Source organism: Melitaea cinxia, chromosome 29 (genome assembly GCF_905220565.1).
Source record: "Melitaea cinxia chromosome 29, ilMelCinx1.1, whole genome shotgun sequence".
Lineage (NCBI taxonomy): Eukaryota > Metazoa > Arthropoda > Insecta > Lepidoptera > Nymphalidae > Melitaea > Melitaea cinxia.
In genome coordinates, this window is record NC_059422.1 from 2,343,403 (window position 1) to 2,369,908 (window position 26,506).

General features: G+C 34.9%; 1 protein-coding gene across 1 annotated transcript; it reads left to right on the plus strand.

Moving 5' to 3' along the window:
• Positions 1–1,680: 1,680 nt before the first annotated feature.
• Positions 1,681–24,967, plus strand: LOC123668009. The gene is made up of 5 exons (XM_045601827.1): positions 1,681–1,851; positions 16,444–16,575; positions 17,679–17,751; positions 22,645–22,718; positions 22,996–24,967. The coding sequence occupies exons 1-5, from the start codon at positions 1,684–1,686 to the stop codon at positions 23,524–23,526; spliced, it is 978 nt and encodes a 325-aa protein (XP_045457783.1). The 5' UTR covers positions 1,681–1,683; the 3' UTR covers positions 23,527–24,967.
• Positions 24,968–26,506: the final 1,539 nt, after the last annotated feature.

Consider the following 26,506-nt stretch of genomic DNA (forward strand, 5'->3'; position numbering starts at 1 on the left):
AGGGCAAAGTAATAACCAAAAATGTCGATAGAATTTGAAACGAATCGTAGACGTCCTCCCGTCCTTCGTTAAACCAAACCAATAATCATATTAAAACCATTGATCTACGATAATCGTGACTTTTGTAATCGAAACATTATAAAAAATAAACAAAGGAAAAAATTAAATTAGAAATTGATATATCATGACATTGACAGAAACGTGATCTGTTACTAATTTTAAAAACAGAATACGAACCAAAAAGATTGTTCCTGGTTTGACATATAAAAAAAAATGTTTTTTTTAAATGCATATGGATATATACATGGTACATACACCAAAATAACATTTTTTTACAATTTTTGTCTATCTGTTGTCTTTCTGTTAGTTCTGGATAATCTCTGTAACGGCTGGACCGATTTTGAAGGGACTTTCACTGGCAGATAGCTGATGTAATAAGTAACAACTTAGGCTACTTTTATTTTGGAAATTTATTTATTTTTTAACTCTGCAAACTGAACAATAACTTTTTTGTTAAATCCACGCGGACGAAGTCGCGAGCACAGCTTGTCGTATTATATATATAATAAAATACATCAAAATCTGTTAAATAACGTTAAAAATAAATGGCAAACCACACAACTTCAGCATTATATCTTGATGAGAGAAAAAAATTATGACTTCTTCAATGATTACTACCATTAGATTGCCCTATAACCATTGGCAAAAATAATAGAAGCCAGCAGAGAAATAAAGACACAATTGCTATGTAGAAAAACTTAAAACTAGACGGTTTCCAAAATTTAATCCATTCTAATCACCTGTGCTTGTCTATGTATATAAATAAAAACGAATTGCCGTAATGTGTCTACGCGCATAACTTTCAAACGACTGCACCATAGCGAATTTTTTTTTCGTTCACTATTGTCAGAACAAGATTTGTAGAAAAGAAAAATTAAGATAATCGGTATATTCACAAAAAAAAAGTTTATACATATAGGACATTTTTAGCGCAAACTTGTGGAGGCCTATGTCCAGCAGTGGATTGTGATAGGCTGAAGTGAGTCATAAGTCCATTGTATTTCATAATATGTAACTGTCCTTGACTTTCGTTTTTAATATTACGATTCATCTTGTAACATCCCATTGCTGGGCTTAAGCCTCTTTCTCCACGTAGGAGAAGAGTCAGAGCTGTGGTGTACAATAAAATATAACATTATATATTATAACCACGTTCGGCGGCATACTCTGTTTGCAATGATGGAATGAAGTTCGAGGTTGATGGGAGAGTTACTAATTCGAACACTGACTCTAGGTAATGGTGTGCAAGTATGCGACCCAACTTTTATAGACTTATGTTTTTCAACGCCTCCTATGTTTCGCAGAGCGGTAAAGCGGTATATTGAGACCAAAGATTCGATATAAAGAAAATTTTGTAAACGCATTAAATTATTAAGATTTGTAATGTTTACAATATAGACAAGTTTACGGGAGCGCGAAAGGGCTTTTTAAAAAATATTACATTAATTAAATTAAAACTATTTTATTAAAAGTATTTAAAATTAACAATGGACACGTCCGAACAGAATTACACGCTCTGGATTAATCTACGTAACGTTATATACGATATATATTATTATATACGTAAATAAATAAATAAATATAAATAAATAAATAAACATAATAAATTGTCCGCAGAGTGATATGACGACGCGCAGTAGCGCGACCGCGATCCGTGCGCGGCGCGGTCATAAGGAACGATCGAAGAACTTCACCGAGCTTGAGAAGAGGACAGTGCTCGAGCTGATCGCACGCCACCGGGACGTGTTGCGGCAGGGGCGCTCTAACAACGCGACCAACCGCAGCAAGCAGGTGACCATTTCTTTGTTTTATGCTACTAGGGTCACAGATTATACTTGGAAGGTGACAGGCTAGCATACGTAGCGCCTAGTAATAAACAGATAGGTACCGCTATAGACGCCTGCAATACTAGGAGCATTTTAAGGGCGCTATCAACTATATCATCGACCTTGAACGGAAACAGAAGTGACCATTACATTGTTTTATACTACTAGGGTGGCAGAATATACTAGTGGGTTGGTGGATAGGCGTACGATACCGTAGTTTATGAACAACTGCAAGCTATCACTATGGACGCTTGTAGCACTAGGAGCGTTGTCAACTTTATCTTCGAGGAATTGGGGATAGGGTCGGCAACGCGCTTGCTACGCTTCTGGTGTTGCAGACGTCTATGAGCTACGGTAATCGCTTACCATCAGGTGAGGCGTACGCTTGTGTGCTGACCAAGTTTATAGATATAAACATAGAATGCGGCTGGGGCATAATTATTTTTATACCACGAATTATGGCACGTTTGATAATTAGCGGATATTGCCATAGATTACTGCCAAATTAGGACCATTCGAAGCGCATTGTCAGTTCTACTCTTCAGGAACTTCACTCCCAGGAGCTTTGGTTACCTTACTCACCACAGGAAAGTAACACTACTTAAGATCCTTATTATTATTTGGCAGTGATCTTCTGTAAGGTTGAGACAATTCACCAAATGGGCTGCCTAGAAATTCCGAGTTATTTTCTACTTTGCCCTATCTGTAGCTTTAACTAATGAGTCACGAAACGTAGAGTCAGATCTGATCATGTGCTTGCAACAATGGCAGTTAAGCCTTTGATTTGCAGGCTGATTAGTGGTTTGAAAATTTATATCATTTTCCCATAGATCAAGTAAAAAAAGGTAGATAACGCACCTAGAACAGAAAACTGAAGCCACTTTTTTAAAGATGTGTGAGTGAGTGAAGTGTTGACACCTTTTAAAAAAGTCCCTAAAATTTTTATTAAACAATTAATTTAATATAGGTAAAATGGGTATGTGAAAATAAAAACCTGTTTATAGTTTTAAATAAATTTACTAAAAATAAAACAAAAAATCGGTAGAATAATAAAAAAATATATTCGTAAGATAATCGTATGAATGGATACTTCCTATCCCCTCTGTTTATCTCTTTTCAGTTTGCAGTCGGTTTTTTTTTTAAACTATTTTTCTTAAACCTAGAATCCTTTATGTCGTATAAGTTTTTTAAATTTTTGTCGCTTAGAACTCAGAGTCATCGTCATTGTTTGCATTTTACTAATATGATGTAGTCTTATGTTCAAATATTTTTCAATCACTAATCGTATTAAACTGACTTTATGCGCATGGCCAGCATAATCGTGGTCATTTTCTCAGTCTTACAGCCGCTACCCATTCACCTCTTATTAAAATATTCGTTGGAAACCTAAAACCATGAAATTTGATAGTAAAATATGGGTACCTAGTTTACTCAAAAATTGTAAAAAGTTAAAACATAAAACAAACGAGTTAATAATTCATAAATATATTTAGATTTTTTTATTTTCAATTTATGTAACATAAAATAACACGAGAATAAAAACAATAACTATGTCTACTTTTTACTTAATTATTTTTCTTATTGCGTACAATTTACTTACCCACATTTTGGGGTATTGAAAAAAAGAACTACTGGCAACACTCCCATGGTACGTCATTTCGTGACATTGAAATTATAAGTTCCGAATAACCTCAATATTATTTTGGAATAACAATAAATTTAAAGTTTTATATGTACTTACGTGTGAAACGATAATTCTTCAGATTTTTTGTTTACTTTGGTATTGTTTTTGCACCATTTAATCACACAAGACGGCATTTTATAAGCAAAGTTACTGTATGAAGCCTCGTGACATACTAACGAAAATGAGCGTAGTTTGATGCATATGTGTGCGTGAGCGCGTGTATTTACTTGAAGGAGCCGAGTTTTGTGGCTTCACTAACAACAAAGGCCGCGCATTATCTACTTTTTTTTACTATATCTATGCATTTTCCAAGCTTATGCTATAAATAAAGCTTATATCCTATAGTATTTAACTTTTAAAAACACGTAAGTCATCAAGAATTCAGTAACAAAATGCAGTGATAAAAACAGAATTTGTTAAATAATTATACAAATACTCATACAAGTCAATGAACAGTCACACAACGTGGGTTGAACATTGCTCATAATATATTTTAAAACGGCCATACACACGTGTAGCTGATTGGCAGCTTCATATTGGGTGCTATTTTAATACTAGATTCCCTTCGCAGTTTCACTTGGCAGTTTAAAAACTATATATACTCCCTTAAAAGTGCCTAAGTTTTATTACCGTTTTAAAGAATGGTATCAGGAAAGCTGAATAACAGTCCTAATCAAAAGCCTAATAATGAAGTTTCATTTTAGACTTTGTCTCCTTCATTCGAACTTTCGTAGAATTTGCAATGAAGGATTTTTCCTTCATTGGTTCAAAGTTCCAGCTCTGATCAGATAATTGTTTATGGCCTGAATATATTGTGCTTATGGGCCTCCCCACCTTGCCTCGGAGAGCACGTAAAGCTGTCGGTACCAGTTGTTGATATAGTAATGGTCGATTATGGTAGGGAATTATTAATATTGTCCACTAACTCAAAATAGAAGTGTGATAGATTAATTTCCAATCTTTTAATTTGGAAAAGCATCTTTGCTTGGTATTAGGATTTTTTACTAACCGATTTATCGTTATTTTTTTTTTATATATATAATTGAATTAAATGTATTTATAATAAGATGGTAAAAGTTTGATAGTTGACTGCTTGCATTGCTTATCTTGGTCTAATCTTAAAAATTTGTATGAAAAACATGTAAAAAATAATTTTAGATCTTTGAAAAACTTATTGAAAGTCCTGTCGTAGCATAACTGTGCAGGTAGGTACAGATACAAAAACAATCATTTTTGTGATTGTAACTACTTATTAAATTTCCCTCAAATTTAAATGGAACCACTTGATAAACACAAAAAAGGCATTAAAATCGATACATCGGAATCAATATGAAAATCTTCTCGAAGCAAAAGAGTGTCACTTGTTGTTTAAAGTTTTTTTTTTTTTTTATTATTCAAGTAGGTTGGCAAATAAGCGTACGGCTCACCTGATGGTAATCGATTACCGTAGCTTATAGACGTCTGCAGCGCCAGAAGCATCGCAAGCGCGTTGCTGACCTTATCCCCAATTCCCTCCAAGAGCTCTGGTCACCTTACTCACCAACAGGAACACAACACTGATTGAAAACAGTATTATTTAGCTGTGATCTTCTGTGAGGTCGAGGTATTATCCCAGTCGGGCTGCTCTATGGTGATTAAAATTTAAAGTATTTAATTGAGTACTTGACATTTTTCATCTATTAGACAAAACCTCAAATTAATTTACAATAACATACACTTATTTCGTTTTCGTCAGTTGTAATTTGCATCATTCTTGAGTATGAAAGTCGCTATTGGCTAGACATAATTCTTAACATTGAGGCCTGACTACAGGCGGAAGCGTTTTTTAGCTCTTACTGCTGGGCATAGGCCTCTTTCCCAATGTAGGAGATGCTGGACCAGAGCTTAATTCACCGCGCTGCTCCAATGCGGGTTGGCGGATATATTCCCTACTCAAGTACTATGAGTAACGGTCGTTATCAAGTGTTCATGATAACAACCGGGACTGACGGCTTAACGTACTCTCCGAGGCACGGTGGGAAGACCCACCAAGACTGCACAAACTCCCAAACCACGGTAAACATCTGTATGGCCAATATTGAAGTAGGTGACTTTTAATTTTTAATTGTTAACACCAGATTAAAAAAATCAGCAATCATCTATGGTTATCGCGTCAATTTTATCTAATTGGGTATTTAGCGAGTCTTATAACGTACAAAAATGATTTACAAACTCATACTGCTAACAGAGATTAGCACTTTTAAAGATAATTCCATTGAAATCATTTCATGATATTAAAATATATAAATGTGTTTGCTAGCAAAGGAAAAAAACCCGACTTCAATTACATCGACAAGTAATACAACGTAAGTATAGACGAAAAAAATTAACAAACGCACTAGTCGTCACTACGATTTTCGAGGGTTCCCCTCGATTTCTCTGGGATTTCATCATCAGATCTTGATTTCCTTATCATTGTACCACCCTTGGGATATCTCCTTCCTTACAAAAAAATAGAATTACCAAAATCGGTTCACAAACGATAAAATAAATTATATATATATATATATATATATATATATATATATATATATATATATATATATATATATATATCCCTAATCCCTAACTCTAATCCGATCATCATGAAATTTTGTACGCATATTCTTGGAGGTATTAGAAGTAACATAGGATACTTTAAAAAAAATTCAATGCGAGTGAAGTAGGGTAAAAGCTAGTTTATACATACATATACGGTCGAATTGAGTAATCTCCTCCTTTTTTGAGGTCGGTTAAAAATAACCAATCTGTTAAGTATTATTACGATCGATATTTAATCGTTATTGTTTATCTTTACTGAATATTTGACAATATTTTTAATGTGACCTTGCAACTTGTCTTATCTTACGGCAGCGTATCCGTTCATCAATTAGATACTAATCTATACAAATAAATAATATTGGAGTGTCTGTTTGTAATATTAAAATAACCGCTTTTTACTAAATGCATATATGGATGTATCACTTCAGCCTATCGCAGTCCACTGTTGGACATAGGCCTCCAAAAGTTCGCGCCAAAAATGGCGTGAACTCATATGTTTTGCCCATAGTCACCACGCTGGGTGGGTTGGTGAACGTAGGGCTGGCTTTGTCGCACCGAAGACGCTGCTGTCCGCCTTCGGCCTGTGTATTTCAAAGCCAGCAGTTGGATGGTTATTCCGCCATCGGTCGGCTTTTTAAGTTCCAAGGTGGTAGTGGAACTGTGTTATCCGTTACTCGCCTCTTACGACACCCACGGGAAGAGAGGGGGTGGCTATATTCTTACAGTCGTAACCACACAGTATAGGAAGAAGGAAAAAGTAACTTAGGCTACTTTTATTTTAGAAATTTATTTATTTTGTAACTCAGCGAACTGAACAATATTATTTTTTATAATTCCACGTGGACGAAGTCGCGGGCACAGCTATAGTATTAACATATAGATAAATATATGTAACTGATTATTTTAACTGTAACGCTGTCGTCATTGATAACAATTTGCGTGATTCGTTCAAATACTGCTAGACTTCCTTGTAAAGGCGTCGATCAAAAATTAATTTATTCACGTAGGCTTCAAAAGAACTTTTGTGTATAATTCTTTGAGAAATTTTATTATAGTTTACAGGATGCAACTACTACCGATTTAAAATGTAGATTTTGATTAGAAAAATTGACAAAATACTCGGCATTTACACCTAAAAAAATATTATATTATAATCGGTTGTTATCATCTACACCTGATAGCGATCGTTACTCGTAGTAGGGAATATATCCGCCAACCCGCATTGGAGCAGCGTGGTGGATTAAGCTCTGATCCTTCTGCTACATGGGGGAAGAGGTCTTTGCCTAGTAGTGGGATATATTTATACGTGAAGCAAAAACTTTACCCCTTTTTACGAAAATTGCGCGGTCGGAGGAAAATGAAATATTTCACACTTATAGTTTATATAGAGGAAGATTGCAGTGCTAATATATTTTTTAAATTATGCATAAAAATACATTAAAACAATTAAAAAAAACATTACACACACTACCATGTATTTGACACACACGCATACTCTTTTGTTTAATGTTTAAACTTATATATAACACTAGGTGACCACTAGTCAAGTTCACAAAACACCTTGATCCCCAAAACAAATAAAAATTCCAACCGAAGCTAACAAGGGAGGCCTATGTCCAGCAGTGGATTGCAGTAGGCTGAACTGACTGACTGAAGCTAACAAGATCCGGGCACAGTGTTGGATACCTATGATCTAGCCCGTTGGGCAGTATGCAATGATCCTGCATTCTGCTCCGGGGGTTGTGGGTATGATGCCCGCCCCGAGTTATCTCTTGCTAGCGCGATTTTGTCGAAAACTGTCAAAATTGCTCGGGAACGCGCTGCTTGTTACAAGTGTATGTCTTCGTTTTAAAAATTAATTATAGTATTCTATTCACTTAGAAATATAAGTGTATAGTATCATGACATAGACAGGAATAGTAGTCAAACATTTTAACGCAGTTGAAACCGTTGGGGATATCTAGATATATTATAGATAGTCTAAATATAGTTCATTCATATGAATGTAGTTGATTAAATATAACTATTACTAACACACACTCGTACAATACTCGTAGTTATGAATTCATTTATAATCCAGGTCACTAGATTTTCGAGAATTCGTGAAAAAAAAAACGTGTCAGCCAAATTTTATTGCTATGCGACCGCTTTTCGTCGATCGTTTAATATATAAATATAAATTATAAATGTATTGTCCGTTTATAAAGCTGTAGTTTCGACGCAGTGCTTTTTACTTTATGAGATGTTAAATTTTTTTTTTTTTTTTATAAAAGAGTCATCATGAAATATTGGCCTTAGCCTTAAGCTTCCTTAGCTCACATAATTAGATACTTTTTTTTTGTAAATAAAATTTGACAAAGCGTAAACGCGAATAATATACAGAAAAAAAAACAGAAACAAAAAATACAGAAAATAATTAATTTAGTGGGATGTGTTTTCACTAGGTATGATAAATAATTTGGAGTCACGTAAAACGTCCAGGCCACGACCAATATATATGTATAACCAATAGGTACAATAATTTGTCACGAGCGGTGATCGAAATCACGACAGCTAGGGTAACATAAGTTGTTGTTACTATTTCACCAACTTATCTGACGACTGTTGTATCTATTCATAGAAAGAAATATTTAATTATAAAGCTGTTGTAACATAAAGAATTTTATCCTCCAGTCTTTTTATACAATTAGGTTGGCAAACAAGCGTACGGCATATTTGAAAGTGATTACCGTAGCTTATAGGCGTCTGTAACACCAGAAGCATTGCAAGCGCGTTGCCAGCCCTACCCCCAATATACCCAGGAGCTCTGGTCCCCTTACTCACAACACTGCTTGAAAGCGGTATTATTTAGCTGTGACCTTCTGTAAAGTCGAGGTACTTCCCCAGTCGGGCTGCTCCGTATTTCGAGCAGGAATTTTCCTGCTGTTCACTACCTCAGTTAAAAGAAAAGATTTAATAATAGCATGCTAAATAATAATGTTCTGCTAATTATACACCATAGTAAAACCATCGCAATAATTTTTCGATAAAAATGTACTTGGCGATCTTTTCGCTTAAAGAACGAATAACTACTTGTTTTTTTTTTTAATTAAAATTAATGTCTGCTTAGGCTTAAAGTAACAAAATAAAAAAGTTAAAATCTCATACTCAATTGACTACGACAAAAAAAAATTTGTAAGTCACTTTATGTCCCTCAGAGGGCGCCCCATTCGATATAATGTAACACCATGTAGCTTATAACTAGCTGACAATTAAGACGCCTCTAATGATACCTCATTTGTCTAAATACGACAAGTAGTTTGGGAGATATGTGGGAACAGATGAACATACATCCATAGACTGCTAAAACTATAACCTTCCTTTTGGCTTTGCTGTGGTCGGGTTGTATATTAATCTTCCTATTCTTTTCTTATTTTCTACTCTTTCTACTACTCTCATTTTAACGTCACGTTCACTATAATAATAAAAACAAAAAAAAAAAAAATAACAAGAAACAAGTCAGGTTAAAAGGACCAGTATTGCTGGAGACGATCGAGCCGCATTTTGAGGAGGTTCTCAGCCTTACGCCAAGTTGCACGAAACAAAATTAAAATTTAAGTAGAGATTAATAATCACAAGAATTTCATACAATTCTTGCGATTAAATTAGTTTAATCACTACTTAAATTTTAATTTCTTTTTGTGCAACTCGGCGTTAGAGCCTTAACTACCGATGGCCTGGCGTGGAGTAAGATTGTTTATATTTTTAAATATCTTTATTTGTTTTATTATTTTTTTATAAATATGTTTGAAATAGTATTAAGTAGGGTAAAAATAAAAATGAAAGTTAATATGTTGTAACATTAACAAGACGCAATGTTAATGTATAACAAACTCAGAAAAAAAAATCTATCTGCAACGGTCTAGGATTTTTTTACAATTTTTTTAAGTATTTAATAAAGGTATCAAACCTTTGTTCAAACTTTTAGGCACTACGGCTGCACACTCAAAAATAAATAATTGATTTTCTCTGGAAATAGCCGTAGATGGGCTTGCTATCGCGCATTATAAAATATTTCTAGCCACAACTGTTTCTTTTTTTCAAAGACTTAAAAATAAAAAATAGTGTATTCGAATTTTTTAACCGACTTCAAAAAAAGGAGGAGGTTACTCAATTCGACCGTATATATATATTTTTTTATGTATGTTCGGGGATAACTCCGTCGTTTATGAACCGATTTTGATAATTCTTTTTTTGTTGGAAAGAAGATATCCCTAGTTTGGTACTATGATAAGGAAACCAGGATCTGATGATGGGATCTCAGAGAAATCGAGGGAAACTCTAGAAAATGCGCATAACTTTTTACTGGGGGTACCGATTTGAATGATTTTTAATTTAATCGAAAGCCGATTTGTATCATGTGGTCACATTTAAATTTCATCGAGATCTGATTACAACTTTTGGAGTAATCTTTGATAATTTATTTATTTATTTATTTTATACTTTATTGTACACCACAAATATATTACAAAAAAAAGCATAAAGATAGTTACAGACAGTGAAGTACAATGGGCGGACTTATGGCTAATTAGCCATTTCTTCCAGACAACCCAATACCAATAATAACCCAATAATGCGTGTTTACTTGACTATTTTTTCGTCTACCTACGTTGTATTACTTGTCGATATAATTGAAGTCGGTTTTTCTTCGTTTGCCTGCAAACACAATTATTACGATAAATTTTGAGCACCTGTGGTATAAAAAAACGTAGGGAGACCTAGGTGGCCATTAGCTTAAAAAACGTCTATAAAATAGAACTTTCTTAAATGGTATTACACTCATTTTTTTTTTCAAATCACCGAGTTACTGCTACCTATGTTTCTCTAGCCCTATTTTTCTTATAACCAAAACAAATAATAAAATAAGAACTTTATCTCGAAAATCAGTGAATGTGTATTTTGGGGGTGGTTTGGATAGTATATCAAACACCCCAATTAATAATTTAAACAATTTCAAATAGGTAGTTTTATAATAAAAGCTCAAATTGTTTACCACCTACTCTAATACAGGCTCTACATCTTCTTATGAACGACCTTTTTAATAGGCGCGAATACCTGCTCTCTCCAATTTCTCGAGCCGCATCCAAAACACGTCGACGAAGTTCATGTATTGTTGCAATTACTTTTTCGTATACTTTTTCTTTTAAGCAGCCTCAATAAAAGAAGTCTATTGGGTTTAGGTCAGCGATCGTGATGGCCACAAAATAGGTCCCGAGAGGCCGATCCATCTGTTGGGATACCGCTCGTTCAGGTACCTCCGTACGGGCGTAGCGTAAACAATCTTCATAGCTGGCAACTAGAAAATCCTCACATAATGCGCGAAGACAGATACCTCTACCAATTTAAAATTAATTATTATTTATTGGACTGGAATGTTGAATGGTCAAATTATTAGCCGCGAGCGGTAAAATTATGGTCGAATTTCGACCACTGGCCGACCACTAGTTGTAATGAATCTGTAACAATTAAGTTTCTAATTCTGTAAAATTAAGGTATTTATAAAAAAATGCAATCAAACTCTCTGAATGCACAGACATCTTCAACCGTACGACTCATCTCAACTTAAATTTAGGAAAACTATGCTGCCCCAAAATTTGCTAGGCTCCAGCTTACTCAGCCTAATATACTGGTAAATGCGCCACTAATCCGTAGGCTTCTTACCATCAGGCGGACCGTCCAATTAATTATTAAGTAAATAACAGTTGGTGATTTTTTTAGTTACGTTGTCTGTTTCTCGATACGCAACTCAGACACAAGATCTTTTTATGAATTATCTTGAACGGTTTTGTATTTTTCTTTAGTAAAATTACTTCGCCTATTTCGTTTCTTTAAATTTCACGTATGAAATAAAAATAAGATTGAACAACATCATCAAAGCACAATTTTAAATATTTGAAAACCAACGATCATCAAATATTAGTTTAAATAATACAGACACCTTTCACGTTTATAATATAAACAGAGTAGGTAATTTGATAGTTATCCACAGGTATCATTTAAACTGCTGTTGTTGTTTTAAATTTTATCCCCAATAGGGAAAGGCAAAGGACTATAATCCATACAGCCTAGTCTGAATTTTTAAGTTTTAGTTCTCACTTCGGTTATAATTTTTTTTTTTAATGTATGTTATCTCAGAACTTTTGACTGTTTGGACCGATTTCGATGTTTTTTTCAAATCTAAAGGTAGTGTGTTTCATGTGGCCCTATTTAAATTTAATTGCGATCTAATAAATATACTTCGAGTTATATTTAACACAATGCGTATTTACTTGACAATTTTTTGTCGATCTACGTTGTATACTGTATAACTTTTCAGTTGGTATATCGATTTTGATGATTCTTGTTTAAATCAAAAACCGATGCTTGTCTTGTAGTCCCATTTAAATTTAATCGAGATTTGATGACTAATTTTTGAGTAATCTTTGATAACGCGTATTTAGTTGACTATTTTTTCGTCTATTTACGTTGTATTACTTGTCTATATAATTGATGTCGGTTTTTTTCTTTTCGCTTGCGATCAAACAATTATTGTTATCGCTAATAAAATGATGGCAATAGCTCATGATTTCCCCAGATACAACTGAGGTTAGGGCACAGCAAAATATTTCGTACTGGGGTAGTACCTCGACATTACAAACTTAAAGAAGTTTTCACTTTAAAAACAATCATTATGTCAGGATAAAAATGGCGGTACGAAAATTGCCGGGCCGGCTATTCTTCAATATTTTACAATAGTTAAAGATATATGCCATGAACTATGTCGTACCTACCGTTCGATTATTGTTTCGTTATTAAGCAAATTGTTGTAATGCGACACTGCATCGTCTGCAGTCAACGCCACGTGTTTCTTATGATGAAATGTACTTGTGTACATATTGACACCGCGGGTTTACGTGTATTTATTTTAGCTAGTGTTCGCCTAGAGGTCGAAATTCGACCATAAATAATTTAAATTATAAGTTCGAACATTAATGAGATTCTGTAGACAAATACTAATATACTTCTATAATATTAAACAAAATAGTATGTTTGCGTGTGTGTGACACATACATGGTAGTGTGTGTAATGTTTTTTTTTTATTATTGATTTAATGTATATTTATGCATATTAAAAAATCATGTTCATGACATTTAAAAAAATATTAGCATTGTGCACTCCTTCTCTATATAAACTATAGGTGTGCTAAATTTCATACTCCTCCGTCTCCGCAATTTTCGTAAAAAGGGGTTCAAAGTTTTGCTTCACGTATTAATATATAGATTATGTATACATGTCAAGAAAAAGAAAATACAAGTGATATGATAAGCAGCGCAGAAAACATGAATCTTAAAAATATATTGGTTTTTGGTCCAGTCACATCATCATCATCACATTAGCCTTTCGCAGTCCACTACTGGACATAGGCCTCCACAAGTTCACGCCAAAACTAGCGTGTACTCATGTGTTTTTGGTCCAATAGAAACCTTTTTTTTACAATTTCTTAAAATCAACTATTTGTTCCTGCTACTCCTTTTAAGTCAGCTATCCCTTGCATCTAGCCTATAAAATCGTAACGCGTAAACCCATATTTTTTATTGACGTATGGCATAGCAGAAAATGTCTTGGTCACCTGTGAAATTACCTTACAGAACAACCTTACAGAAGATCGCAAACCAAATAACACTGCTTTCTAGTAGTTTTGTGTTCCGGTGGTGAGTGAAGCGGCCAGAGCTCCTGGGGAGAGTCAGGGTTAGAGTCGGCATCGCTTGTGATGCTTCTAGTGTTGCAAGCACTCATCTCTCTCTCTCTTGTCGGTCCCTCGTGTCTGAGGATCGTGGTCAGCATCAGGGTTGCATCTGGAGCGGATGATTTGCCTCCACCGGTCTCTGTCCATGGCGTCTCTTACGACCGTGTAAAACTTAGTGGCAGATGAGTTTTTGACTTGGTAGCACTTCATAGGCTACGATAACCGTGGGCTGTACGCTTGTTTGCCACCCTAATCGTAAAAATGTGTGGGTGTGTCATTCACACACGGCAGAAATAAAACTTATATATGCATTTAGTAAAATGCGGTTATTTCAATATTACAAACAGACACTCCAATTTTATTTATTTGTATAGATTAACGTGATTGTCCTAACATGGTGTAGTTGTAAATGAATCACTAATAATACTTTTGTTTATGTACATAGTATTTTCAATGTTTGTGATGTTTTAGGTTCATAAGTTGATCTGTACTCATCATCACATCATCGTCATCATCATCATTACTTCAGCCTATCGCAGTCCACTGCAGGACATAGTCATCCACAAGTTCGCGCCAAAAATGGCGTGAACTCATGTGTTTTGCCCGTAGTCACCACGCTGGGCATGCGGGTTGGTAACCGCAGGGCTGGCTTTGCGCACCGAATACGCTGCTTCCCGCCTTTGGCCTGTGTATTTCAAAACCACCACTTGGATGGTTATCCCGCTTTCGTGGTGGTAGTGGAAATGTGTGGTCCCTTAGTCGCCTCCTATGACACCCTCGGGAAGAGAGGGGCTGACTATATTCTTTACTGTCGTAACCAATAGCAGACTACCTACTATACTATACTACACTTTAGCAATCTTCAAAATTCTATTGAGGTTGTAACCTCTAATTCACCGAACTATCTCCTTCGTGCCTTCGCCATCCTCCGTGATATTAGTGAAGCCATTAGTTCTAAATTCTTTATATGACACAATTACGAGTATAAAAGGTCACGGTAACCAACTAGTATTGTTAGTTATTCAAATCAACATTTGCTGACGTTTTCAGTATCATTATGTTACATAATTTGATACTATTACAAAACAAATGACGACGCGTTGGCGCAACGGTCACAGCACTGCTTTGTGACTGTTGCGCTGGCGGCTTCGGATTCGATCCCTGCACATGACAAACATTTGTATCGGCCATACAGATGTTTGCCGTCGTCTCGGTGTTTGTGCAATCCTTATTGGTCTCCCTACCGTGCCTCGGAGAACACTTAAGCCGTCGGTCCCGGTTGTTATCATGTACACTTGATAGCGATCGTTACTCATGGTAGGGAACATATCCGCCAACCCGCATTGTATCAGCGTGGTGGATTAAGCTCTGATCCTTCTCCTACATGAGGAAAAGCCTACGACCAACAGTGGGATATGATACAGGCTGAATGCGAATGCAAGTTTTGCTTAAAAATGAAGAGTACGGAGAAATTCAAGTCAAATAATTCTGCTATCGAGAAGCGTTGTTTTCTTCTTGTGAATACGGTAGTCCCTAAGTTTATGATGTGTTGACTGCAGGGTTAGAGTCGGTAACGCCCTCGTGATGTTACAGAAGTTACAGGCATCCATATGCTACGGTAAACGCTTTACATCAGGCGGTTTGTGGTTTTCCACCTAAGTAGTCAGTCAGTTTATTCGCTTGACTTCGCTTCTAACTATCGCAATCTACAATACAATACAAATACTCTTTATTGTACACTATCAGAGAAAAAATATTTTACACCGAAAAGAAAATATAGACATGTACAAAAGGCGGTCTTATCTCTAAAAGAGCGATCTCTTCCAGACAACCTCTAGCATGAAAAGGACATGACAAAAGAATTACACGGCATGGAGGTGTACATACATAATATATACATATAATACGTAAATACACATACATATACACATTACACACGTACACACACATATATATATCAAATATCTATAAACATAATATATAAAAAAAATACTAAAATCTAGCAATCTAGTGCTAGACATAGACCAAGCTCGCGCCTAACATCCCGGTTCTTCGCAATCCTTATGTAGTATCCACTGGCAATCTTACGTAGACTAGATTTAACTGGCTTATATCTGTTACTTTTGGGGCATTGCACGCGAAGCGGACAGCTAAAAAATGCTAATACGATAAACGAACGATTCAGCCTGAACATCCCACTGTTGGGCATATGCCTCATTTACCACGAAGAAGAAGTATTGCATCCACCACGCTGCTCAACTTCGGGTTAGCGAATAAAAATGTTAATGTACGTGTAATTTTTTATAAAGTATATTTTATGAGTTTGTCAAGGCGTATAAGACATTAAATTAGTGAGTAACCGATAGGTACGAGCTACTTTGAGTCCCAGTTACTAGGTACCAATTTAAAAGTTTTTGTAAAATAAACGAGATAGTGAAATGTGTACATAATAGAATGAGCTTTTAATGTCTTTTTTAGAAATTTGAATATAATCATAATTAGGCTGATATTTTCATTCTATATTCCAGCTAGTGTGGTCGACGATCTGCGAGGAGGTGAACAAGCGCTGCGGCGGCGACCGGCCGCGCACGCCCGCGCAGGTCAAGATGTGGTACGAGAACTACAAGAAGAAGTGCAAGATGCGCGCCCACGACACACAGGTACACACACAAACAGACACACACTGTGGGCCTCTGTCACGAATAGACTTGGACGGCAGACGGTAGATTAATCTATTAGGATCTATTTATTCTCAATTGATAAAATAAATATCTCATACTACCTAACTCGGCGAACTTTGTCTTGCCGCTAAACGCTATTTAAAAATAGGGGTTGGTGCTAGAAGGGTGAAAATTTTGGGTTGTATGTATTTTTCAGCGCCAAATCATAATAAAATAAAAAATAAATAATATATCTAAAAATTAAACATTTTTAGGGGTGGACTACCCTTAACATTTAGGGGGATGAAAAATAGATGTTGTTCGATTCTCAGACCTACTCAATATGCACACAAAATTTCATGAGAGTCGGTCAAGCCGTTTCGGAGGAGTTTAACTACAAATACACGACATTATATATTAGATAAATAGCGATGTCTGGCTCGAACTATGGGAGGCCTATGTCTAGCAGTGGACTGCGACAGGCTGAACTGACTGGTTAATATACCGGAATTCGATGGTAAAAAAGAATAATATACCAAAAACTTATCCGTTGGATACCGCTATCCGTCAAATAGTATGTGTATAGTTAGCGGTACAGATATTGATCGGCTGACCTTCAACTTCATCGCTTTATGGATGTGAATATAAATATTTATTGAATACTATTATAATTAGTTATTATTTTTGTACTGAACAAAACTGTAGTGTCGCTGTACTTCATGCAAAATATTACTAATTTTGTATTAAAGCACAGTTAATTTATTTAAAAGAGTGTCTGCGAAGTCTCTTGCTAGTTCTTCTCTGCAGAATCTGCTTTTCGTATCGTATAGTTGAAATAATTATTTGCAAACAGAAAGTGAAAAAAATATATTTTGTCTCTCATCTGTCTTAATTACCATAAAAGCACCATATTTGAATAAACTAGCTCGAAAAAACGTGACATTTTTCTAGACATTATTGACTACGTGACAAAAACTTAAGACCATCCCCCCACCCCTGCGACCAAGCTTGGTATTTCTAAAGACTCCCCCCCCCCCCTCCAAACGGGTCACGTAGTATGGATATGATGCTATTGAAACAAAGTTGGTTAATTATTGTTCCAGCCACCACCAGCAGAAGCGCCGAACCTACTCGATGGCATGCTCTGGCAAACTATTCACCCCCTAGATGTCAAAGGTAAGATAACTCAAGCTTACAGATGATCACAGCTAAATAACACTGCTTCCAAATAGTGTTATGTCCCTGTGTGAGTAAGGGATAGTGTTGGGAAAACCCTCGTTAAGCTATGGTAACCGCTTACGATTAGGTGGGCCGTATGCTTGTTAATAAACAAAACAAAAAGTCACAAAACCTTGTGGGAGAAAACCTTAGAGGTTTTTTTCGTGAAATATCGCTTATTTTTAAGGGCGTACCCTATCTGAATGACCTCGCGCGTTTCAACTCGCTTGACCGCCCCCTTCCCGCTCTTCACCTGACAACTTTTACGTATTTAAGCGCGTGAGGTAAAATAAGACATCTAGCGGATTTGTTGCGTATTATTACAACGCGCAGTCATCAATCGATTTTATAGGCCGAGAGTTGATAACGCAAACAGATTAAAATACCTAAATATATTTTATTTATAATTCACTTCTAAATATATGTGAATACTAACTTTGCAAATTATTTAAATACGCTACAGAGTTAATTTGCAATTAGGGATGGACTAAAAAGAAATACCTGGATATCTATTTGTTGGTAAGTAATTTAATTAGTATAGATGTGCTGATTATAGCTTTGGCCGACTAGCCAAATAGTCGATTGTAAAGAGACCACTAGTCAGCGGGCCGAATAAATAAAAAAAAATCCTACTCTTTTTAACCGACTTCAAAAAAGGAGGAGGACCGTATATATTTTTTTATGTATGTTCGGGGATAACTTCTTCGTTTATCGACCGATTTTGATAATTCTTTTTTTTGTTGGAAAGGAGATATCTTAGGTGTGGTACCATGATAAGTAAACTAGGATCTGATGATGGGATCCCAGAGAAATCGAGGAAAACTCGAAAATCCGCATAACTTTTTAATGTACCGATTTTGACAATTTTTGATTTAATCGAAAGCCGATGTTTATCATGTGGTCACATTTAAATTTCATCGAGATCTGATTACAACTTTTGGAGTAATCTTTGATAATGCGTATTTACTTGACTAATTTTTTGTCTACCTGCGTTTTATTACTTGTCGATATAACTGAAGTCGGTTTTTTTTCGTTTGCCTGCAAACACAATTATTATATTGAGTACACATGATTAAACATACACTCATTGATTTAAAATTGTGATTTTTATTTTTAAATATGAATCGGTTACATTTTTGCTTTTATTTGAGTATATTTCTTAAATAATGTGTTCGGATCAATCAGTTTTTGAAGTATGCAGTCAATATAGAATTTTGTCAACTTTTGTTTTATTTCCTTCTGCCAAAAATTATCGTCTTTATTAATAATTTCGATTCTAAGCGATTCATTTTCACTGCCCCATACCGCATATATACATTTTTTGCTTTGTGTTACATGTAATTGACCTTGAATTTGGTAATACCAATTTTTGTTAATGTGGTATTGACCATTCTTATTTATTTTCCAGACGGTTATTTTTTTCTTCCTAATAGCTTCGTCTATGCCGATTCTATGCGCTGTAATGGGACATTTCACCTCAATGAGATGACGATGTTTGCCAATAACCTTGTGATTGTGGTCGTATGTATTTTCAGTGAAACTAGGCAAATTTATAGCTGACAACACTTCTTGAAGTTGTGACCGACCACATCCTATTGCGATGGTACCAGCTACTGCACATGCATTCAAATTTAAATAATTGTCTTCACAGATATCATTTTCGATTGTAAGAGTTACGTTATACATTTTACACTGAAAAGTAAATAATGATATCAGACTATTTTGATTTTCTCCTGTTAGTATTATATCATTCGATGAATACGCTAGATGGCCATGTTTACAAAAGTTAAGTAATTTTTGAGTTGAGATATGGCCACAATCTTCCTTCCGACGTATTTATCGGATATAATTTCTTCCGGTTTCGTAGTAACAGTATACTGAAATTAAAAAAATAACTGAATCGAGAACAAAAAGTTGAACACATATTTTATTTGTTTACCAGAAAGAAAATGTGAAAGGTAAAATAATACAGTGATAACTAAAATGGAAAAACCTCTTTTTCTTCACTTTCTAATCCCTGACATTAGGTTGAATTAAACCCATTAGTTGACTCTGCAAACTTATTCTTATGTGCCATAGGCGTAGTTAAATCTAGACCTTGTGGCACTTTTTTAAAGGTAGTCCTAGAAAAAAATATACATTTACTAAGATAATAACATATTTTACATTTTGTACACATCTACACACACATCCACGCAAACAAATACTAGTACACTTATTGCTGCATTTTTTTTTGGTACTAGGTATATAGGTATGTTTGACACACTAAAATGTATGTTTCATAAATAATATACATATACAAATACTTTATTCGTCGATTATAAGTAGGTCTGTCATTTCATTAGATAGTATGAATAAAGACAAAAAGAATACACAATATAACATACATACATACATACATACATACTTAATTACATACACACATACATATAACACACAAAACTTATACTATTACGTAATCGATGCCTACGATTAAAATGTCACTTCCTGGCTAGGTACTCATTTTTCATTTAAACTAATCCTAAGTAAAAAAAGGAAATTAAAAGAAATAAATAAAAACCGACTGCATAAAAACTGAAAAGAAAGATAAACAAGTCCAGTACTCAATCTAGATTCCTATACTGAGTACTGGACTTGATTTTAAATCACTCACAGCGATTTAAGCAGTCGGGTTCACATACCGATTTACTTTATAACCGCACCAAGTCCGCAAAGCCCAGTCAGGAAGTGTCTAATATTGCGGTGTGACTCTTAGCATATTTTACTTACTGTGTGACATCGCAAGTTCGAAGTTGACAATTTTCTGAAGTTAAATCTTGGTTTTCTATATTTCCATCGAGTTGTTGTAGTACCTGTCTTTTTCTTTGAGCTCTGTAAATAAAATAATAAGATGATTATTTATATTGTAAATTTTAGTAAATTTAATTGATATTATATTAATTTTATTAATACGTTCTATTGTATTGTAATAAACTTACAATACAATATAAAATTACGATAAAAAATCAGTACGTAATTAAGTACTTACACTGCGATTTGTATTTCCGTGAGCCTTTGTTGCTGATATCATTTCACTTTTGATACTTTCGGCATATTCAATTTACACAAGTAAACAAATAGGTAGTTATTTCGTCCTTTCGCTCGCTTATAAAACTAAGTAAACAGTATTTGCACAAGCAAATAAGTAAATGCGTCCTTTCGTTCACTTGTAAAACTAAAGTGTCTACAGTGTCCTATCACACAAATGTCAAAATTGTGGGGTCAATAAAAATAAAATAATAAACAATAAATGCGCGCGCGTCGCATCAAACGACACAAGGTCCTCATACAACGGCCGAGAGGCGAATGCTCCTCGTCGCCCGCGCAGACACCCGCTTGCCCGGTTTACTTACGAAATTCAATATTACAGATTTCTCAAAAATTATCTATTTAATTGAAAAATTGGCAGACAGTATTGAAGAGTAATGCATTATTCACTACTGGTTAAAGTTTCATGTCTATGCGTTGCATAATTAGCGAGTTTATACGGATTTTAGACCGAGAAAAGCGTTCACGAAAAATTCATTTTCTCGTGATAAGGTAAATTTTTCAATATATCAGTAGACACAATTACAGATCAATTATCAAGCTAAAATATTGTCTTTAGAACTTTATTGTTTATTCAACGTTCAAGCATACTATCATTACAGCCTATACAGTCCACTGCTGGACATAGGCCTCCACAAGTTTACGTCAAAAATAACGTGAACTCATGTGTTATGTTGTTCTCAAGCATACTATAAGGAATGTAAAAACAGTAAATTCGGCCGGGTAGCCCCTTAACCGATTTAAAAAAGGAGATTTTGCGATTTTGCTGATTCTTTTTTTTTTTTTTTTGTTGGAAAAGAGAGAAATACCAAGAGTGGTACAATAGTAAGGAAACGAGGATCTGATGGTGGGATCCCAGAAAAATCGAGGGGAATCGTCGAAAATCGCAGTGGCGACTAGTGCGTTTGTTAATTTTGTTCGCCTACTTACGTTGTATTACTTGTCGATAAAATGAAGTCGGTTTTTTTCGTTTGCCAGCAAACACAATTGTTAATATGTAATCAAAAAAAAAAAAAAAAAAAAAACTTTCCTAACAATAAGAAACAAAAACTAATTGCTTATATTCTAACGCAATTTTGGAAGTTATGCGCTTACATAAAATCATACAAAAATTGTTTTGTTCGAGAAGGATTTATACAAACAACACTGTTGTGTGGCTACGGCAGTAAAGAATATAGTCACCCCATCTCTTCCCGTGGGTGTCGTAAGAGGAGACTAAGGGATAACACAGTTCCACTACCACCTTTGAACTTAAAAAGCCAACCGATGGCGGGATAACCATCCAACTGCTGGCTTTGAAATACACAGGCCGAAAACGGGCAGCAGCGTTTTCGGTGTGACAAAGCCAGCCCTGCGCTCACCAACCCGCCTGCCCAGCGTGGTGACTATAGGCAAAACATATGAGTGCACGCCATTTTTGACGTAAACTTGTGGAGGCCTGTGTCCAGCAGTGGACTGTAATAGGCTGAAATGATGATGATGAAATTAAAATTATGTTCGTTATTAATAAGCTTATAATCATTAATATGAAGCTTCCACTGGTTCGGAATGTAGATTCTGCAGAGAAGAATCAGCAAGAAACTCCGCAACTACGCTTTGAAAAAAAAGTCCATAATTGTAAATTTAAAAATGGTTTTTTGACTTATGTCTAAGAAATGAAACTTAGAAGATTCGATTGTCACTATGCAGAAATATTGCTTTATTTTGTTGTAAATAGTCTAATTATCATTTTATTGATGTAGACAATCATATTTGTATTTTCAGATGAGGAGGGAGAAGCAACAACAAGCGCAGAGGGCGCTCACAGCGTTAAAGACGATGACTGTGTGCCTGTTAACGTGAGTAACTCCTAAACTATTGTAGAATAACACCAATTTATCGACAATTTTCATTTTTTAAATTAAAAAAAATCTTAATTTGACAAATGTTAGAACGACATCTTATATGATAAAATTTTCATAAATATTTTTGTTAGGCACCTTACAATTTGTTGTGACTTGTGCAAATTGTTTCTCGAAGGTTTTCTTTATAAAGTTCAAAAAAAAATTAAAAATATATTACCAAAAATACATTATTGTATATCTTTTTAATGTAATAATTTCCATTTTCAATCAGATGTCAAACGGCCGCCTATCAACGAACGACAGCGACGATACGATGCCAAACGTACTCGAACCCCAGGTCCAAATCATCCCCCAATCCTCCCCCACCCCGCCCCCCGTCAAAACCCTCCCCAACCCCCAAATCAACCCACTAACACTCAGCTCCCACCTCCCCATAATAACGAACCCCCTGCAAGCGATCGAACAAGCGAGATTACATCAAAATTTCCTTCAAAAGCTCAACGAACTATCGAATACGCCGTTAAATTTAAGTCATTTGGATGACGAAAATAGAAAAAATGGTCACGAAAGACAGGAAAACTCAGATGACCAAATTAAACATGATTGCGGGTCCGCGACTGAGGAAGAGAGATCATATTTCATAGCGAAGAGACAGCACGCTATATGGGAACACGAAGCTAAAATGAAAATACTAAATATGGAGTTACGGCAGAAGGAAGAAATATTTTCATTGCAAAAGCAACTCTTTCTGATCGAGTTGAGGTTGAAAATGGATTTCTTGGAGAAAGCGAGCGCGAAATGAGCCTATCTCGCCCATTTAAGCGGTAAAGAAAGAGATGAATCCCTATTGGGATGTAAATGTATAGTTAAGAACGCCATAGTCCATACAGTGCCATCGTAATTTAATTATTTTTTTCATATATTTTACTGCCCGATATTATTTTTTTAAACGGTAAAAAAAATTGGGCAATTTCATTATGAATGAAAGTATAGATTATAAAAGGCATTTTTGGTGCGTTTTTTTTTTAATCGATTTTGGCAGCTTTTTTTTTTAAATTTTGTACCAAACTTGGGCTTCGATATGTGATGTTTAAAAATAGGGATACTTTATTTTAGTAATCTTTATTGCGCATAGTTTATATTGTATATTTTTTTTTTAGTTTTATTTTTGTGCATATAATGTGCTTAAAGTTTTATTAGCCGCGTGTGTATGCGGATTTATTTTTTATAGTATTATATTTTTTCAAGATGGCAGCTAAATAATCATGCAAAACGAAAATAACTGCCAAATATATAGGATTTTGCATAATTGTTATTTTTTAACGTTAATAGGTACTTAGTGTCCCGTATGGGGCATTCTTTTTTTTCACCTTAGTCTAGCGTCCCCTTTTGGGGGTCAAATTTGACAAATAGTGTCGATTCTTTGGCGAAGCGTATTAAGTGAAAATCCTAGTCTAGTATATTTTTTTTTTAATTTTAATTTTTATGAAGTAGTTATTAAGTTATTAAATAACGCACACGTAAATATTAATAACCGTTCGATCAAATGTGTTTGATTTATATATCTATAGATATAAATGTTCGTAACACGCACGGATCGATTTTGATGAGGTTTAATATATTGTCGTCAATAAAAAAAGATAGTTAACTACTTCATAAAAGTTTTCAAAGTCATCGACGTGCCAATAACGAGTACCATTGTTATGTAATTATTATATATAGTTATTACATTTATAAGATATAGATAAAATATAAAAAAAATACGTAATGGTAGACAATTACTACGGAAAAATATAATTCGGTACAGTATGATATTAATGTTTCATGTAATTTATAATCTAGGAATTGAAATAATGAGCAGTACAAAAAGTGTTGTTAGTAAAAAAATAAATAAATAAATAAATAATACCTCATTCAGACAGTGTATTGTACATAAATAGATATAGTTGTAAAGATTTAGAAAACTTTTATATGGGACTTACACCCTCTTTTGTTCTCCGTAAAAGATTGCCAGTTTGAAAAAATGAAATTTTCTTCGCTGGCAACACATGTGGTTTATAACAACAATTTTTACAATGTGATGTATTTAATAAGATCTCAGCGCGGATATAAAATAAAGGATATTTTATCATTAAATAAAATGGACAACAAATAATTATGAGTATTGTAATGTTTCGTATTAATTTTTATTTTAAAAACACTATTAAGTTAATCTGATTAAATTGGATATTATTGATATTGAATAAAGAATTTATTTTCTGTTCCGATGTATTTTATTACTAAACTGAGGTTAACTGAGGTAGGGCTTAGCAGGACATTTCCTGCTCAAAATCTGGATCAGCCCGATTGGGGTAGCACCACGACCTTACAGAAGATCACAGTTAAATAATACTATTTTCAATCAGTGTTGTGTTCCTGTTGGTGAGTAAAGTCTGAGAGATCACCAGAGCTCCTGGGGGGAAATGGGGATAGGGACGTCAACGCGCTTGCTTCTGGTGTTGCAAACGCCTATAAGCTACGGTAATCACTTACCATCAGGTGAGCCGTACGGTTGTTTGCTGACCTAGTTATCATTGACATATTCTACAAGCAATAGCTGGCCAGCTGGAAATTCGATGAAAAATGAAATGAAAATAACGGTGGCGGGAAAATTGACAGCCCACTTAAAAAATAATTCAGAAAAAAAGAGGTTTCAATATAATTAGAGAAGATTATAGAAGTACATATGTAAAAAGAAACTTGTTACGAAAGAGATTAAATTTTTTATTTTTAAATTTTCAGTATTTAGATTATTCCTTGTTTTAACTGTAGGTACAGGCCTCTTGACTACGATTACTTTCTGTTGACAAGTGGTGATGATGTCTTAAGATGAATCTACTCTTAGAGGTTGTCCTATACGTTCCTAAATTAGGAGCAAGGAAGGGGGCTGCTTAGCGTGACGACGTGATACGAGCTGTATAGCGGGGGGGAGGGGTCAAGGTGAAGATGTGATGTGAAGAAGTCTTCAACATTCAAAAAAAAAAGAATGTATTTATGTTTTTTTGAGATAATAGAGCGCTCATAGTTCCCGTGGGTATTCTACGGGCGTAAGCGGTAGCGATCCCATGGCGCCCCGCTATGACGATTAAGGGACCACTGGGTTTAAGTGGGGGTTCGAAAACAGCAAAATTCCGCGTACATTTGTAAACTCTGAAGAGTTACAACTCTGAAGAGTTGTAGAGGTAGGTAGGCTTCAGCCTACCATCTCTACAGTCTACAACCATGTTTTAATCTGCTACACGGGAACACTACTATTCAGAACATCTTGAACTCTACGAATCTATAGTGTTTATATATGTTTATGTATGTGTGGTGTATGCATTTTATATGTTTTATTATTATTACTATTATTATTATTATTCTATTCCTGCACTACTTTGCCCCGCGTTTCACATTATCACTCACTGCCATGGGTTGACTGGAAGAGATCTCTTTTAGAGATAAGTTCGCCCTTGCCAACTTCCTATATTATTATGACTATTGTAAAATTTACTTAGTGCAATAAAGAATATACATATACAATCTAAGACACTTAGAATTATCAAGTTTGAGTACTATTAATGAGAACTCTCTGTTATAAGTAGCTATAGCCTAGCGTCTAAACGTGTGATGTAACGAATGTTGGATTCATCACATTCGCAAATGCGAATAATTGTATACAGAATTCGCAACACTGAACTGAACCACAGTGAGAAACTAGCGTTAACGGACATGGTTTCAGATCACACTGTTGACAGCAACAT

What these genes read in the sequence shown, in the direction of transcription:
- LOC123668009 (XM_045601827.1), top strand. Translation starts at nt 1,684, where the DNA reads ATGACGACGCGCAGTAGCGCGACCGCGATCCGTGCGCGGCGCGGTCAT. An exon ending in TCACCCCCTAGATGTCAAAG is followed by an intron (nt 17,752 to 22,644) that starts GTAAGATAACTC and finishes TTGTATTTTCAG; the next exon opens with ATGAGGAGGGAGAAGCAACA. An exon ending in ATGACTGTGTGCCTGTTAAC is followed by an intron (nt 22,719 to 22,995) that starts GTGAGTAACTCC and finishes ATTTTCAATCAG; the next exon opens with ATGTCAAACGGCCGCCTATC.